General features: G+C 38.3%; 1 protein-coding gene across 1 annotated transcript in view; it reads left to right on the top strand.

Annotated features, from left to right (window-relative positions):
- The window catches only part of EGF (epidermal growth factor), a 193,244-nt gene that overhangs the window by 120,676 nt on the left and 58,135 nt on the right, over positions 1–14,433 (top strand). Inside the window, 3 exon segments of the mRNA XM_006903614.1 lie at positions 7,819–7,990; positions 8,704–8,855; positions 10,866–10,994. Of these exon segments, the coding sequence (XP_006903676.1) occupies positions 7,819–7,990; positions 8,704–8,855; positions 10,866–10,994 (453 nt within the window).

Below are 14,433 nucleotides of genomic sequence, written 5' to 3'. Positions count from 1 at the left end.
AATTATGGCTGTTTCGCTGCTAACTGAAAGACAGGATCTTAGAATCCACCAGCAAGTCCGTAGGGGAAAGGTAAGCAATTTCCTCCAGTGCAATTAATGTGCAGCCTCTGAAAATCCACTTGAGGGTGTGAGTTGATTCCATCTTGATGACGAGATTTACAAAGATTCTATTTTAAAAAAAATAGAGTATGTCTAGTTTGGATTTGTTGAAAAACTCTCTTGCCATAGGAAGACTTCTTCATTTCTGACTGCTCAAACATCCCAGATAAAGTAGGAAGAAAATGTGGAACAAAAGACTAACAAAAACAATTGATTTACTGATCACAGCTCTTGTGGCTTAGTGATAAGTGCTGCCAGCACACAAGTATGTGGTACAAATACACCGACGGCTCTGAGGGAGAAACATGCACCATTTCCTCCCATCTGATTAACTGCCTCTGAAAATCTGCTGGAGGGTTAGCTATGGGTTTGTTCCTACTTGATGGTACACAACAACTTGTCCAATAGAGACTAAGGACTGAGACCTTGGCCCTTATACAACATTCAAGCCTAGAACTAAACCCGCCCTCATGCCTCAGCTCTCAGCCAACCAATGGGCGGACCTATAAAGTAAACACCAGGAAGGTATAAACTGCTGAGAACAATCAACCACACAATATCAAAAGGGTAACATCTTCTCAGCAATAAAGCTCAGAGAACAGGAGAGGATAAGAAAGGAGAGAGGACAAAATGGGAAACACAAGGATAAAGTGGGAAGAATGAAGAACTGTTGCAAGAATTGCAATCAATGTCATAAAAGAAAATTATGTGAATGTTAAATGAAAAACTTATTTTCTCAGTAAATTTTCACCAAATTACAAATGTCTTTCTTGAATTTATGACTTCAAATTGTCATAAAAGTTTAGAGTCCCCTAAATTAATTCTTAATGGCCCTGATTAGTAATGATGGATGGAGGATTAACAACAGCAAGAAAGAGAATAAAAGTGGTTGCCTCACGGCTAGGCCATGTATTACAGAGTAGAGGCGCTCCATTGAACATTCTTGGCTCCAAGCTTTACGGAAGCAGATACAAACCAACCATCTCTTCTGTGACACTGCTGGGTAGGCTCAAACTATGGCTCTTTATATCATTGCAAATTACATGCACCACTCAAAGACCTTGAACCTGTTGTTTTCAAGTCAGTTTTTCCTTTGGCCACCATATGTGTTTCCGAGCAAAAGTATTCCATAAGATTTTCAATGGCTGTGACCTTTTGAGAGCCAGACTGTCTTCTGAGGCCCCTCTAGGAAGATTCCAAACTTTTGGTAAATAGCCAAACAACTAAGTTGTTTTTGCTTTTTTGATGCAATCAGTTCATTCCCTTATAGCTTTAATATATGTGTGGTTGTGTATATCACATTTGACAATAGTAAGAAGCTGTGATGTTCTAGTGGGTAAGAAGCTGCACTGCTAACCTCAGGCTCACTATCTGCTCCTCGAGGAGAAAGGCTGGCAATTTCCTCCCAGAAAATTTACAGCCTCGGAAAATCTACTGGAGGGTCAGCTGTGAGTTGGTTCTAACTTGATGGTGAGGGATTTTTCTGTATATACATGAATAAGAAGCCATGGTAGTGTAGCAGTTAAGAACTCAGATAGTAACTGAAAAGTCAGTGATTCAAAATCACCAACTAGCCACAGGAGAAAGTGTGGCCCTCAACTTCTGTAAAGATTTACATCAGAGAAAACCCTGTGGGGAGTTCTGCTGTGTTCTTAGTTTCACGATGCCTTAGATTAAACTCGACAAGGGATAGTGGTGATACACATAAATGTATCCTTTTCTTCATACCCCTTTTTTATAATCTCCACATATGCCTAATAGAATGTGATGCACAATTATAGTCTGCGTTACCTAGAAATTTCTAGAAACCATCCTTTTACTACTGTATGAAGAGAATAGAAAAGTAGACAGTCCTCTTTGGGAAACCTCCAGTTTAGGGAGGATGTCGTGTGGAATGAAATTTAACACTCAAAAACTAGGAAACAATCTTATTATATAAATAATGCCTTTAATATTTTGGAAAACACTTAAATCCATTATTATATTTGATTCTTTAGTTCAGTTGCTCAGCTCTTTACTAAATATTTTCTTTATGCCAAGCCCCATATTTGGAACACAAAGATTCGTCTAGGCATTAATTCAGTAAATACTTATTGATGATCTTCCATAGGCCAGGAACTGTTTTCTGAGGATAGTAAGACGGGGCTGAAGCGGTAAATCTGTGCTTTCATGGAGGCCAGGAACTATTTTCTGAGGACAGTAAGACTGGGCTGAAGGGCTAAATCTGTATTTTCATGAAATTTACTTTCATGGAAACCCTGCTGACCACTTGGAAAGGGAAAATAGAAGGTCCAGGAAGTAGTGGGATAAAAATGAAGCCCAAAGCTCAAAATTAGAAAAAGAAAAGAACAAGCTTATTGGTCAGGGAGAGATTGAGGGAAACCCAGAGATTATGGCTCTTAGACACCTTTCAATCCTGGAGTGGAATTTCTCTGGTACAATGCCAAATGATGAGCTTCTTAGGTTGGGAGGTACTAAAAGTATGACCGGGGAAGAACCGCCTCTTCCAAGCAATGTTGATCTAATGATGTGGGTGGAATAAAGCTTTTGAAACCTTCATTTGCTGAAGTTGCAGGACTAAAAATGAAGACAAACAATGGCAAACACATATTGATTATTGGGACATGGAAGGTATAAAGCACAAAACTAGGGAAATCTAAAGTTGTTTAAAAAAATAAAATGAAATGCAATGCATAAGGACAAATAACCTAGCCATTATCAAGCTGAAATGGCCTGTCATTGGCCGTTTTGATTGGACAATCATGGGATCTACTATGTCAGGAATGACAAATTTAAAAGGAATAGTACAATATTTATTGTCCAGAAAACATTTCAAGATCAAATCTATCCTGAAGTACCAACGATAGGATTATAGTTATGTGCCATTAAGGAAGATCATTTAATATGACTACCACTTAAATTTATCAGTCACAAAGTGCAAAGATTAAGATAGTGAAGATTTTTACAACTTCTGTACCCTTAAATTGATTAAATACATAATCAAGTTGTAGTGATAATTACTGCTGATGAGAATGGAAAGTTGGAAACGAAGAAGAATGGGGAGTTGAAAAATAAGGACTTGGTAATAGAAATAGCTCAACATCAAGAAAATGAAGATTCTCACCACTGAGTCAATTGGCAGCATCATGATAGACTGTGAAAAGATCGAGATTGTTAACAGCTTCAGCTTGCTTGACTCCACAGTCAACACTCTTGGTGCTATCAGCCAGGAAATCAAAAGACAAATTGCATTGGGAAAGTCTGCTGTCTGGGACCTCTGTAGATTACTGAAGAGACCAAGAGACTAAGGATCTAGAGACTAAGGTGCACCAGATCCAAGCCATGGTCTTTGCAATTACTTGCTATGCATTCAAGAGCAGGACAATGACTAAGGATGGCAGGAAAAGAATCTATGCCTTTGAGTTGTGGTGCTGGAAAAGAGTATTGAATATACCATGGACTGCTAAGAGAACAAACACGTTCGTCTTGGAGAGGGTGAAACCAGACTACTCCTTGGAGGTAAGGATTCTGACGCTCTGTCTGACATACTTTGGGCATGTTGCAAGGAGGGACCAGCCCGTGCAGAAGAACATCATGCTTGGAAGGGTGGAGGGACAGTGCAGGAGAGGAAGACCCTGGATGAGATGAACTGATTCAGTGACTGGGGTAATGGGGGTAGGTGTGTCAGAGACAATGAAGTTGGCTCAAGATAAACCAGGGTTCAGAACTGTTCTAAATAGTGTTGCTATGAGTCACAAATGACTTGATACATGACAACAACAATAGCAATGACTCCAGATATTGCATGAGAGATTTTCTTCAAGGCCAATGCTTTATGTACCCCTTTTACCAATAACATAAACAGTAACTACATACATGGACCAGGTGGAATACACAATATCAGGACTGGAAGAAGGCTTATTTACAACTGCTCTGAGGGAGAAGGATGGGCAATCTCCTCCTGTGATAGTTACAACTTCTGAAAACTGCTAGAGGGTCGGTTATGAGTTGATTCTGACTGGATGGCAACAGCATTGTACAAATTACACAATTTTACTAACTGAACTCAATAAGTAAAACACCTACTGATGATTGATGAAGATCAAAAACTACAATCTCCATATGCTTTACATCTTAACATCAAGATAAACAGGAAGGGGAATGAAGTTGTCAAGGACTTCCTTTCACTTGCAAACATAAGCAAAGCTCATGAAAGTAGCAGTGGGGGAAAAAATCAAAACATAATGCATGGGGCATATTTGCTACAAAAAGACCTTCTCAGTATTAAAGTGAAACTATGTCATTTTGAGTACTAAAGTGACCCTGACCCAAGCTGTGGTGTTTTCAATTGTTTTATATGCTTGTGAAAATTGGACCATGAAGGAAGAAGAAGCAACGCATTTGAATTATTGCATTGGCAAAAAGTTTAAAAATCTAACATGGACCACCAGAATAGTGAGCACGTCTGTCTTGAGAGAACTACAGCCAGAGTGCTCCTGAAAAGGAAAGATGGTGAGATTTTGTCTCACAAACTTTGACCGTATTATCAGGAGGGCCAGTCCCTATAAAAGGACATGATGCTTGGTGATGAAATCAGGGGAAAAGAGGAAGCACCCCCAATGAGATGAAGGAGCAGAGTGTATACAACTACAGGTCCAAACAGGTCACCCATAGTTGGGACGGCACAGGGCTGGTCAGTATTTTGCTCTGTTGTGTACAAAGTCACACACTCATAACCTACTGGGGTGGGACCTAATTAGCTTCCCAAAGGAATATCTCCTCAAGGTTCATCATCACTGAGACTGAAAAACTGACCTAGAGACAGACTAAAAGACTTTCAATTCAGTTTATTAGCAGAAGAAAATGTATAGACTGGGAGAAGCAATACCGCAAGGGTCCAACAGTTGTGGACTCAGAAAGAAATCCCACTGATGGGGAAAGTAACTACTTCAAACTCTTACACACAAATCTCCCTTATACGGTTAAGTTAAAAATTATGCAAGCTGACATTAAATCCTAATATCTCACAAGGAAAAACTATTGCACACTTGATCGGGAGATAGTTTTTCAACCATGGTTAAAAACAAAGGAAAAGGGTCAATTTGCCTCAGTTATTCATTAAGACAAGAAACTAGAAAAACAAGCTTAACAAAAGGGCAGACGTTTTAGGGCATTTTAATAGGCTACCATACAGCACCTCCAACAATAATAAGGTCAAGGGAATAAGAAAATTAAACTTGAAGAACCTTGAAGATATTAGTAAACTGAGGGAAGGGAGGTAGTATGATGCAGAGGGTGAAGATACAAGAGAAAAGGAGCAACTGATGGAATGTTGTTGATAAGTGCCATTGAGTTGAATATGACAAACAGTGATCCTATAAATAACAGACTTGAACCCTCTTGTGTCCCGTACCATCGTTATCATCCTTCACACACATGAGTCCATTGCTGCAGACACTGTATCAATCCATCTCATTGAGGGTCTTCCTCTCTTTTACTGACCCCCCGCCTTTCTAAGCATGATGTCCCTCTCTAAGGAATAGCCTCTCCTAACAACATGCCCAAAACATTTGAGATGAAGTTTTGCTTATTCGTAGTTTGCTCTTATGAGTACAGTACTTGTTTATCAGTATATTCTTCTAGGGTATCTTGCAGGCTGCTGTGATGCCAAAAACTGTTGTTTTTATTATGCGTGGTCGAGTTGCCTGCAACTCATAGTGACCCTATGACTCCAATACTTCTATTCCTATTGCCCTAGTTTCAGTAGCAATCTATCTTATCCAGGGTCTTCCTCTCCTGTGCTGTCCCTCCACCCTTCTAAGCATGATGTCATTCTCCAAGATCAATCCCTCCTGGCCACTTGCCCAAAGTATGTGAGACAGGGCTTCAAATCTTAGTCTCCAAGAATAAATTTTATTTCACCCTCTCCAAAACAGACCTATTTGTTTTCTTGGTGGTCCATGACTCTTCTCCAGCACCACAACTCAAAGGCATCAATTCTTCTTCTGTTATCCTTAGTCATTGTCCAGCTCTCTGATGTGTTACTGGTATTTTAATACAAGTGGATCAACCATGGTGACAGATTTCAGTGGAGTATCCAGATTAAGACAGAATAAGAAAGATTGGCTATACACTTCTGAAATAACTGACCTTTGAAGATCCTATGAACAATTCAGAGGAAATGATGGACTAAAACTCTAGAAAAGACAAGAAGGAGGTATCAGGAAGATACATCAGTGGACTAACATAAGTGGGAAGAAAGAAGAGGAGGTGAGGAGTCCAATAGAGACATATGTGTCAGTGGAAATGAGAAATTACAGAAAACCTGTGAATTTATCTATGCAATTACTGCAATTCTAAAGATTGGAGGACTAAGGCAAAAGAGAGTAAATTATCTTTCTCAAATTTATATTGTACGTAGTGACAGAATCACAGTACACAGAAACATTCCTACTGTGGCCTCTTTCTGGTCTCATTATTGAAATTTAACTTACATGTTTCCTCTGCTAAAGCATCATGATAATGTGCTTCTCTAGGGAACTTCAGTGGCCAACTTTCCATCAAAGGCAGGCAGTTTGAGTCCATCAGCTACTCTTTGGGAGAAATATGTCCAACCTCCTCCTGTGCCATTTTAGCCTCTGAAAACCCACTGTAGGGTCAGCTATGGATTGGTTCTGACTCAATGGTATATAAGAACAACAATGATTTTCTTTAGGTCCTTTACCATCATATTTCCAGTCTGAGAGTCCTGTTTTATAACAGTGGTGTTATGCAATATTTGTCCTTTTGTGACTGAGATATTTCACTCAGGACTAACATCAGGGTTGGGAGGAAACTAAGAAATTAGGGGATAAATAATGGATTCTTCACTGGAACATATGAAGGAAAGAACTGTTTAAAAGGAATGTATAATTAGGCATTATACATAAGACAACAGCCCAGAATAAGACATTGTTGTTGTTGTTGTTATGTGCCGTTGAGCCGCTTGTGACTCATAGCGACCCTATGTACAACAGCCCTAAACCCTGATCTATTCTGTGCCAATTTCATTGCCTATGACACACCCATCCCAATTACCCCAGTCACTGAATCAGTCCACCTCATAGAGGGTCTTCCCGGACCTCTCCCTCCTTACATGTCCAAAGTATGTCAGAGGAAGCCTCAGAATCCTTGCCTCCAAGGAGCAGCCCGGTTTAACCCTCTCTAGGATGAATCTGTTTGTTTTCTTGGCAGTCCAGGGTGCATTCAATACTCTTCTCCAGCACCACAGCTTAAAGGCATCAATTCTCCTTCTATCCTCCTTAGTCATTGTCCAACTCTCTGATCCATAACAAGTGATTTGCAAAAAGGACAGAGGGGCGGGGGAAAGGGAGGTAATTGTGCAGCAATGAATGAATATTAAGGGGGGAAATGTGAGATGGAGGAGGGTAGAAGGAAGAAGAGCAAGGAACATGCAACAATGAATGACAATCTAACTTTTCTGGAAACTTTCATGAAAATAAAAATTAATAGAGAAAATTTTATTAGGAAAATAATGTTTTTAAAAGGATGAGTCCCTATCAGATAGGTTATCCTCAGGCCAATGATTTACACCTTACTTAGTAGATATGTTAAAAAATTGATTCAGAGTAGAAATTGTGTGAGAGGATAATGTGTCAAGTCATTCCTTTTAACTATTCCTTGGAAAACTCAGATGTAATGAATCTGAATTGTTTGCAGGGCACCCGTTTTCAGTAGCTGTGTTTGAGGATTATGTGTGGTATTCTGATTGGGCTGCGCCATCATTAATAAAGGTGGACAAGAGGACTGGCCAAAACAGGGTGCATCTCCGAGGCAGCATGCTGAAACCCTCATCGCTGGTCGTGGTTCATCCATTGGCAAAACCAGGTACGTAGATGTTACTCTTTCTTAGGCTGCTCTCTGTGACTATTCTATTGTGTGAGGATAGGGTGAAGACAGGGTTTTCAGTGCTCACTTTTCTGAGAAGATGCTAAGATTTCTTAGAAAATGGACTTCATTTCATCTAAGACACTCTGGTAAAGATTATGCTCTTTCATTGTTTAGTGAATCTTGGCGTTATTGCTCCAGTTTCACCTTTCCTTCCCTCTTTATAGTCCCTGAACAGTTTCTTTTCCTGCTGCGTCTGTGAAGCCCATTGGGTTAAAGGCATGAAGGAGAGCAGTTTAGCCACCTTCCAGCTGTCCTCAAGCCTTCCCCACCCACCACCCCACTGAGTGTGCCAGTTAGTGAGCCGTAGCCAAGCGTGGGCACATAGAAAGGCGCCTGTGTCCTACAGCAGCGCATCTGGCTGAATTGCCCTTTGTAGTTCCAACAAGATTATGAGTCAGGGAATAGGATGCACATCTGCCTAAAGAGCTTCTTGTACGAAATAGTATTCTCAATAAGCGCTCATCAGGTAATGACTTTCTGAGCTTATTTTAGAGTCAGTGGCTCCTTATGGGAAATCTTCTGGAAAAACTCTCGTTATGAAATCCATTTCAGTACATCAACTTCCTCTCCCCAGAAGTGGTGTGACTGTGATTTGCATTAATGAAATTTCCAAGCACATCTGTGAATTTGCTTCTCACCCCCCCCCCCACTAAGTGTATATCCCTGCTTACACCAGAATGGAAGCTGTGAACATATTTGCAAAGAGAGGTTTAGAATAGCTTGGTGTTTGTGTTGTGAAGGTTTTAGAAAAGCCTCAGATGGGAAAATGTGTTTGCTTCTGAATGGGTTTCAGATATCAGCAGGTAGTAAGATAAATTTCTGTGACTAAGTGATCTTCTTTGATCAGGAATCTAGTTCTGCATTGTCCTAAAATACTTCTATTGATTTTTATTCAAAATTCTCCTAATTTTAGGGATACTGCAAGTTTTTTTTTTTGTTTTCTTTCTCATGTGTTTTGGGTGTATATTTAAGTCGACTTACCAGCCCCAATGAGATGGATTGACTTGGTGACTTCAACAATGGGCCCAAGTGTGTCAGATAGTGAGGATAGCATAGGATAGGACAGGTTCAGATTTGCTGTTCATAGGGTTGTTATGAGTCATATTGTACTCAACAGCACCTAACAACAACAGATAAGAATTAACAAAGAAAAGATAACATTCTTTAAATTCTAATTTCCCATCCCAATGAGTGTTTACAGTAGAGCAGTGCAGGTTGGAAATAAATGTCAGCATTTCACCATCTTAGAGACATTTTGTATCTGAAGGTATTACTATATACAGTCTTGATACCTTTGATAATGCTGATGGTTAACAGCTAACATGCTAGGAAGCTAATAGAAACACTGGAGGTTCAAAACCTCCCAAAGGTGACTTGAGGGAAAGGCCTCGTAACATCCTTCCAAAAGGTTAGCCACTGAAAATCCTATAGAGTCCAATTCTGAGTTAGTTAGACTCCACTCAGTTATAACTGTTTTGTTTAATGTATACGGCCCTTCTGCTTTTCATGGTTGGTCTTAGTAGTAGAAACAAAGTCTGTTAATACTAGGATATCAAACAAGAATAATAAGGCAATCTGAAGAGGCTTGTGACAATTTTACAAATGAAATCTAGCTTCATGAAAAAGACAGGGAGAGGAAAGCAAATTTGTTGTGTAAACAGTTAATGTGTTACAAATATAAGAAATTACCATTTGTTAAGTTCTGGTATCAAAAGAATATTCATAAAAATTATCTAAAAAGGCTATTAAATGGCTCTCTTTCTTGAAACTGCATGTCTGTATATGTCTGTATGAGGCTAGGTAATCATTTGGATGTGATTATCATAACAATTTCGATTCATCACTTGATATTTTTATATTAAAAAACATACCAATAAGACTTTAAATTTTATTTACATTTCCCCCCAGAAATTAATAATTATCTAGTAGGCATGGCTAAATGATAGACTGACAATAAATGAAAAATCGATCTAACCATAAGTGGATATATTAGATTTTCAGGAATTTTTATTGTTTGTTGCTCTAGAGTAGTGGAGCTCAAACCTTTAGGCATCAGAAATCCTTGACATTCTTAAAAATTATTGAAACCTTTGAAGAGCTAAGCCTACATGAGCTAGATTTACCAATACTTACAGTCTAGGAAATGAAAATGATAAAAATTTTTAGGATAGTGTTACTAAGAAAATCGTTTTATCCTATAGACTTCGTGGACTGGGAATTCTCACACTTAGGGACATTTAAGGGAATCCATTCCCCCCGATAATCCAGAGAATTGCATGGGTTTCTTGCTTATAGTAAATCAACATTTGTTTATGCCCTCTCACATTTTAAATATAGGCTAGAATGAGTCTCAGGGCTAGCCTGAAAGGATTATAGAGGAGACCAGTTAGGGACAATCTTCTCAATAATTTACCGTTCCTAATGATAGACTGGCAGTTCTTTGCTGATGTTACATAACAACAACAACAAAAAAAAAAAACAACAACAACGATAGACTGCCCTTATGAACTAAGTTTACCTTTAAGGACTTTTGATATTTTACTCTTAATATTTATTGCCAGCACCTGAAAGAGTTTTGTTTTTCTTATAAATGGATTTCTTTCCCACTCTCAAATCCAAAGAAGTTATTATACTGTGTTAGCAAGGCTTTCTCAATTACAAAGATTCCCCAAATTTCCTTTAAATTCTTCTCAAATCCTTGAATCCTTGGTTGTGAGGATGAACTTACAACCCACAAGCAAGCAGGACTATAAACTAAATATTACTTACCTTGAATCTGAAAAAAGAAAATCATTGCATCTGTTGACCTTCAACAGGTAAGGAAGCTGATCTAAGTAATCAAGTAACACCACTGGATGTCCTGCCCAGGAGTAAAGCCTTTGGAGACAGCGTTACAGAAGGATTGCAATCTCAACACACGCTGGTTGCTGAAATCATGGTGTCAGGTACGAACAATGAGTTCTACAGTTTTGGACCCAACAATTTTCATTCTATCATCTAGAAGTTCTGAACTAACTTACCGTTGGCTAAATTTACTCAAGAGTAATAAAAATTATTCTTTTGTGGGTTTTTTTGGTTCATAATTCTTTGTGATTTTAATGAACGTTTACAGAAAAATTGGATTTTCATTCATTCATTATCACATCTTTCTTTCCCTCCCTCTTTCCTTTTCCCCTTCCCCATTTCTTTTTCTTCTTTTTTATATGGAACGCTTCACGAATTTGCGTGTCATCCTTGCGCAGGGGCCATGCTAATCTTCTCTGTATCGTTCCAATTTTAGTATATGTGCTGCCGAAGCGAGCACTCCCCATTTCACTTTATTTCTTTTTCTTTTCTTTTTTTTTTTTTAGTATTCATTCATTGTTGATCAAGGAGCACCCTGACTGCATTTCCCCCCAAGTAATATCTATTTATTCTTTTGGCTGTCAATGGAATATTCAGTACTCTTCTCTTGTACCACAACTTAAAGGCATCAATCTTCCTCTGTCATCCTTATTCACTGTCCAGCTCTCTGATACATAGCAGATAATTGAGGAGACCTGAATCAGGCACACCTTAGTCTTCAAATTGATATCTTTGTTCTTCAGGATCCTGTCATGTCTTTTGCCCATTTTTAATTGGGCTATCAGACTTTTTCTTGTGGAGGCCCAGAAGTATTCTATAAACTTTCATTATGATACTCTTGTCTGAGATGATGTTTCCAAATGTTTGTTCCCAGTCAGTAGGTTTTCTTTCCATCCTGTTGGGAAAAGCATTTGATGAACACATTGATTTAGAAAGTCCCATTCATCAAGTTTATCCTCTTCAGATTGTACATTTCTGGATATATTTGGCAGTCTCTATGTACAGTGTACTAGAGCCTCTAAACTTGATCCCATTTTGTCTCTTATGAACTTTATGGTTTGGGGCTTTACTCCCAAGTCTCTTATCTACCTTGAGGTGATTTTTGTGTATGGTGTGAGATGGGGATCCTGTTTCAAAAGACATGGAAAGAATTTTCACAGAGGAAGATATTCAGATGACCAACAGATGTATGAAGAAGTGTTCCAAATCACTGGCAATAAGAGACATGCAAATCAAAACCATGATGAGATATCATCTCATTCCAGTAGCAGTGACAAAGTTTAACAGTACAGCAAGTAATAAATATTGGAGAGGATGTGGTGAGATGGACACTCTTTTACATCCTTGGTGGGATTGTACAATGGTAGAACCATTCTGGAAGGCAGTTTGGCACTTCCTCAAAAAGTTGAACATAAAAATTCTAGATGGCCCAGCTATTCCGGAATATACCCTAAGAAAAGGAGAACTGAGGTTCAAGCAGAAACTTGTACACCAATATTCACAGCAGCGTTATTCACCATCACAAGAACATGGAAATAGCCCAGATGTCCAAACAAATGGATTGAGAAGTTGTGGTACAATGGAATACTATGCAGTACATAGGAGCAATGATTTTGTAAATTACTACCTAATTTGGGAGGGACTAGAAAGCATTATGCTGAGTTTACTAATTCAGTCCCACAAGGATAAATACTGCATAAAACCATTATTATAGAACAAGTATGTGGATCCAAGAGGGAGGGGGTGAAGGAAAGATAGGGGTGGGCGTAAGGTGTTAATCATAGGGTTGCACAATTCAAAGGTGGGGTGAAGGAAATGGGAAATATCTTTTGTGGAAAAAAATGTGTTCAAACTTTGTAAATAAATCAGAGTAATAAAAAAATAGAAAATATTGTGCCAAAGCATCTCTCAGTATTGCAATTCAAGACTTAATTGTTTTTCAGTTCTTTCAGCTTGAGAAATACCGAGTAGTTAGGCCCTCTGTTACAAACCAAAGGTCAGCAATTTTAATTCAGTAGCTGCTCCATGAGAGATAGATGAGGCCATTTTTCTCCCATGAAGATTAGACTTTCAAAAACCTTAAAAGGTTATTATACTCTGTCCTCTAGTGCTTACATGTGTCAGAATCAATTCAACAGTGATATGTAAGATACTAAATTCTAGAGATAACTGTGATGAGTTAAATATAGCTCTAGTCCCCTGGGTTCCAGTCTGATGTGGATCCAATATGACAGAATGAAACACTGTCTGTTAATATTAGCATTATAGAAAAACTTTGCAAAGCCACCAGGGAACACAAAAGTTCATAGAGCCTATTTTGAAAGGCAAATGTTTGGGAAAATTAAAGACCAACATAAATGACAGGTTGTAAATTAAATAAATGATAGAGTAGGGGGGTGAAGAAATGACTACAGTTGTTGAATACATGGATAATGGACTGCATTTAGCTCCATTCTTGGCCAAGTACAAAGTAGATGGAACTGATTGCTTTGAGTAAAAAAAATAACTTGTCTTTCATGTGCAGATTGTGTTCTAGTTTGTCCTAGTAAGTTTAGCCTAATGGCTCTTATTTATGTTTCTAAGTAAGATTTCATTCAATTCCATATTCAGATTTTATTCTTTTTTTGCATCATTGCCACTTTTATTTTTTCACTTTATTTTTTTAGTAGAAGTCTAAAAGTCATATTGGGTTTTCATTCAGTCATTCATACACTTTCTATTTTATAACTAAATATAATTTATTAGTGTACTTAATCAGTTACAATGTCTGATCAACACCTTATTGTCTATATTGCCTTCCTTTCCCTTCATCCAACTTATCTATTTCTTTCTTTTTTAATTGAGATTTTAATGAAGATTTATAGAAAACATGGATTTCCATTCATTCAATGTTGCACATTTTCCTCCCTGTCCACCCCTTCCCCCCCCACCGTTCACTTTTCTCTTGAAAAAAAAAATTCTTTTATTGTTATACACCTCCCAGCACCCCGAGTCCACTTTACTATGTAGCTCTTATTCTGGACTGTTGTCATGCAAACAATACCTAATCATATATTTCTTTAAGCAGTTCTTTCCCTCATCTGTTTTAATGCAGTGCACATAATTTATCCCCTCTTTTCTTAGTTTCCCCCAACTCCAATCTCAGTCCTGTTTTGTAATAGTGGCATTGTTCAGTATATGTCCTTTTGTGACCAAGGTATTTCACTCAGCATAATGTCCTCCAGGGTCACCTATTTGGTATAATATTTCATGAGTTCCTCATTTTTCAATGCTGCATGTTACTCCATTGTGTGAATATACCACAGCTTCTCTATCCATTCATTTGTCGATGGGCACTTGGGTTGTTTCCATCTTTTTGGTATTGTGAACAATGCAGCAATAAATATGGGTGTGCATATATCTGCTTTGGAGGTAGTTCTGGTTTTTTAGGGTATATTCTCAGTAGTAGAATTGCTGGTTAAATGGTATTTCTATTTCCAACTTTTTGAGAATGTGCCATATTGCCTTCCAGAGTGGCTGCATCATTTTATACTCCCACCA

The sequence above is a fragment of the Elephantulus edwardii genome, unplaced genomic scaffold (genome assembly GCF_000299155.1).
Source record: "Elephantulus edwardii isolate Elephantulus edwardi_28Jun2011 unplaced genomic scaffold, EleEdw1.0 scaffold00012, whole genome shotgun sequence".
NCBI classification, from domain to species: Eukaryota; Metazoa; Chordata; class Mammalia; order Macroscelidea; family Macroscelididae; genus Elephantulus; species Elephantulus edwardii.
Note: the sequence above shows the minus strand (reverse complement) of the source record. Positions and strands in the feature narration are given on the sequence as shown.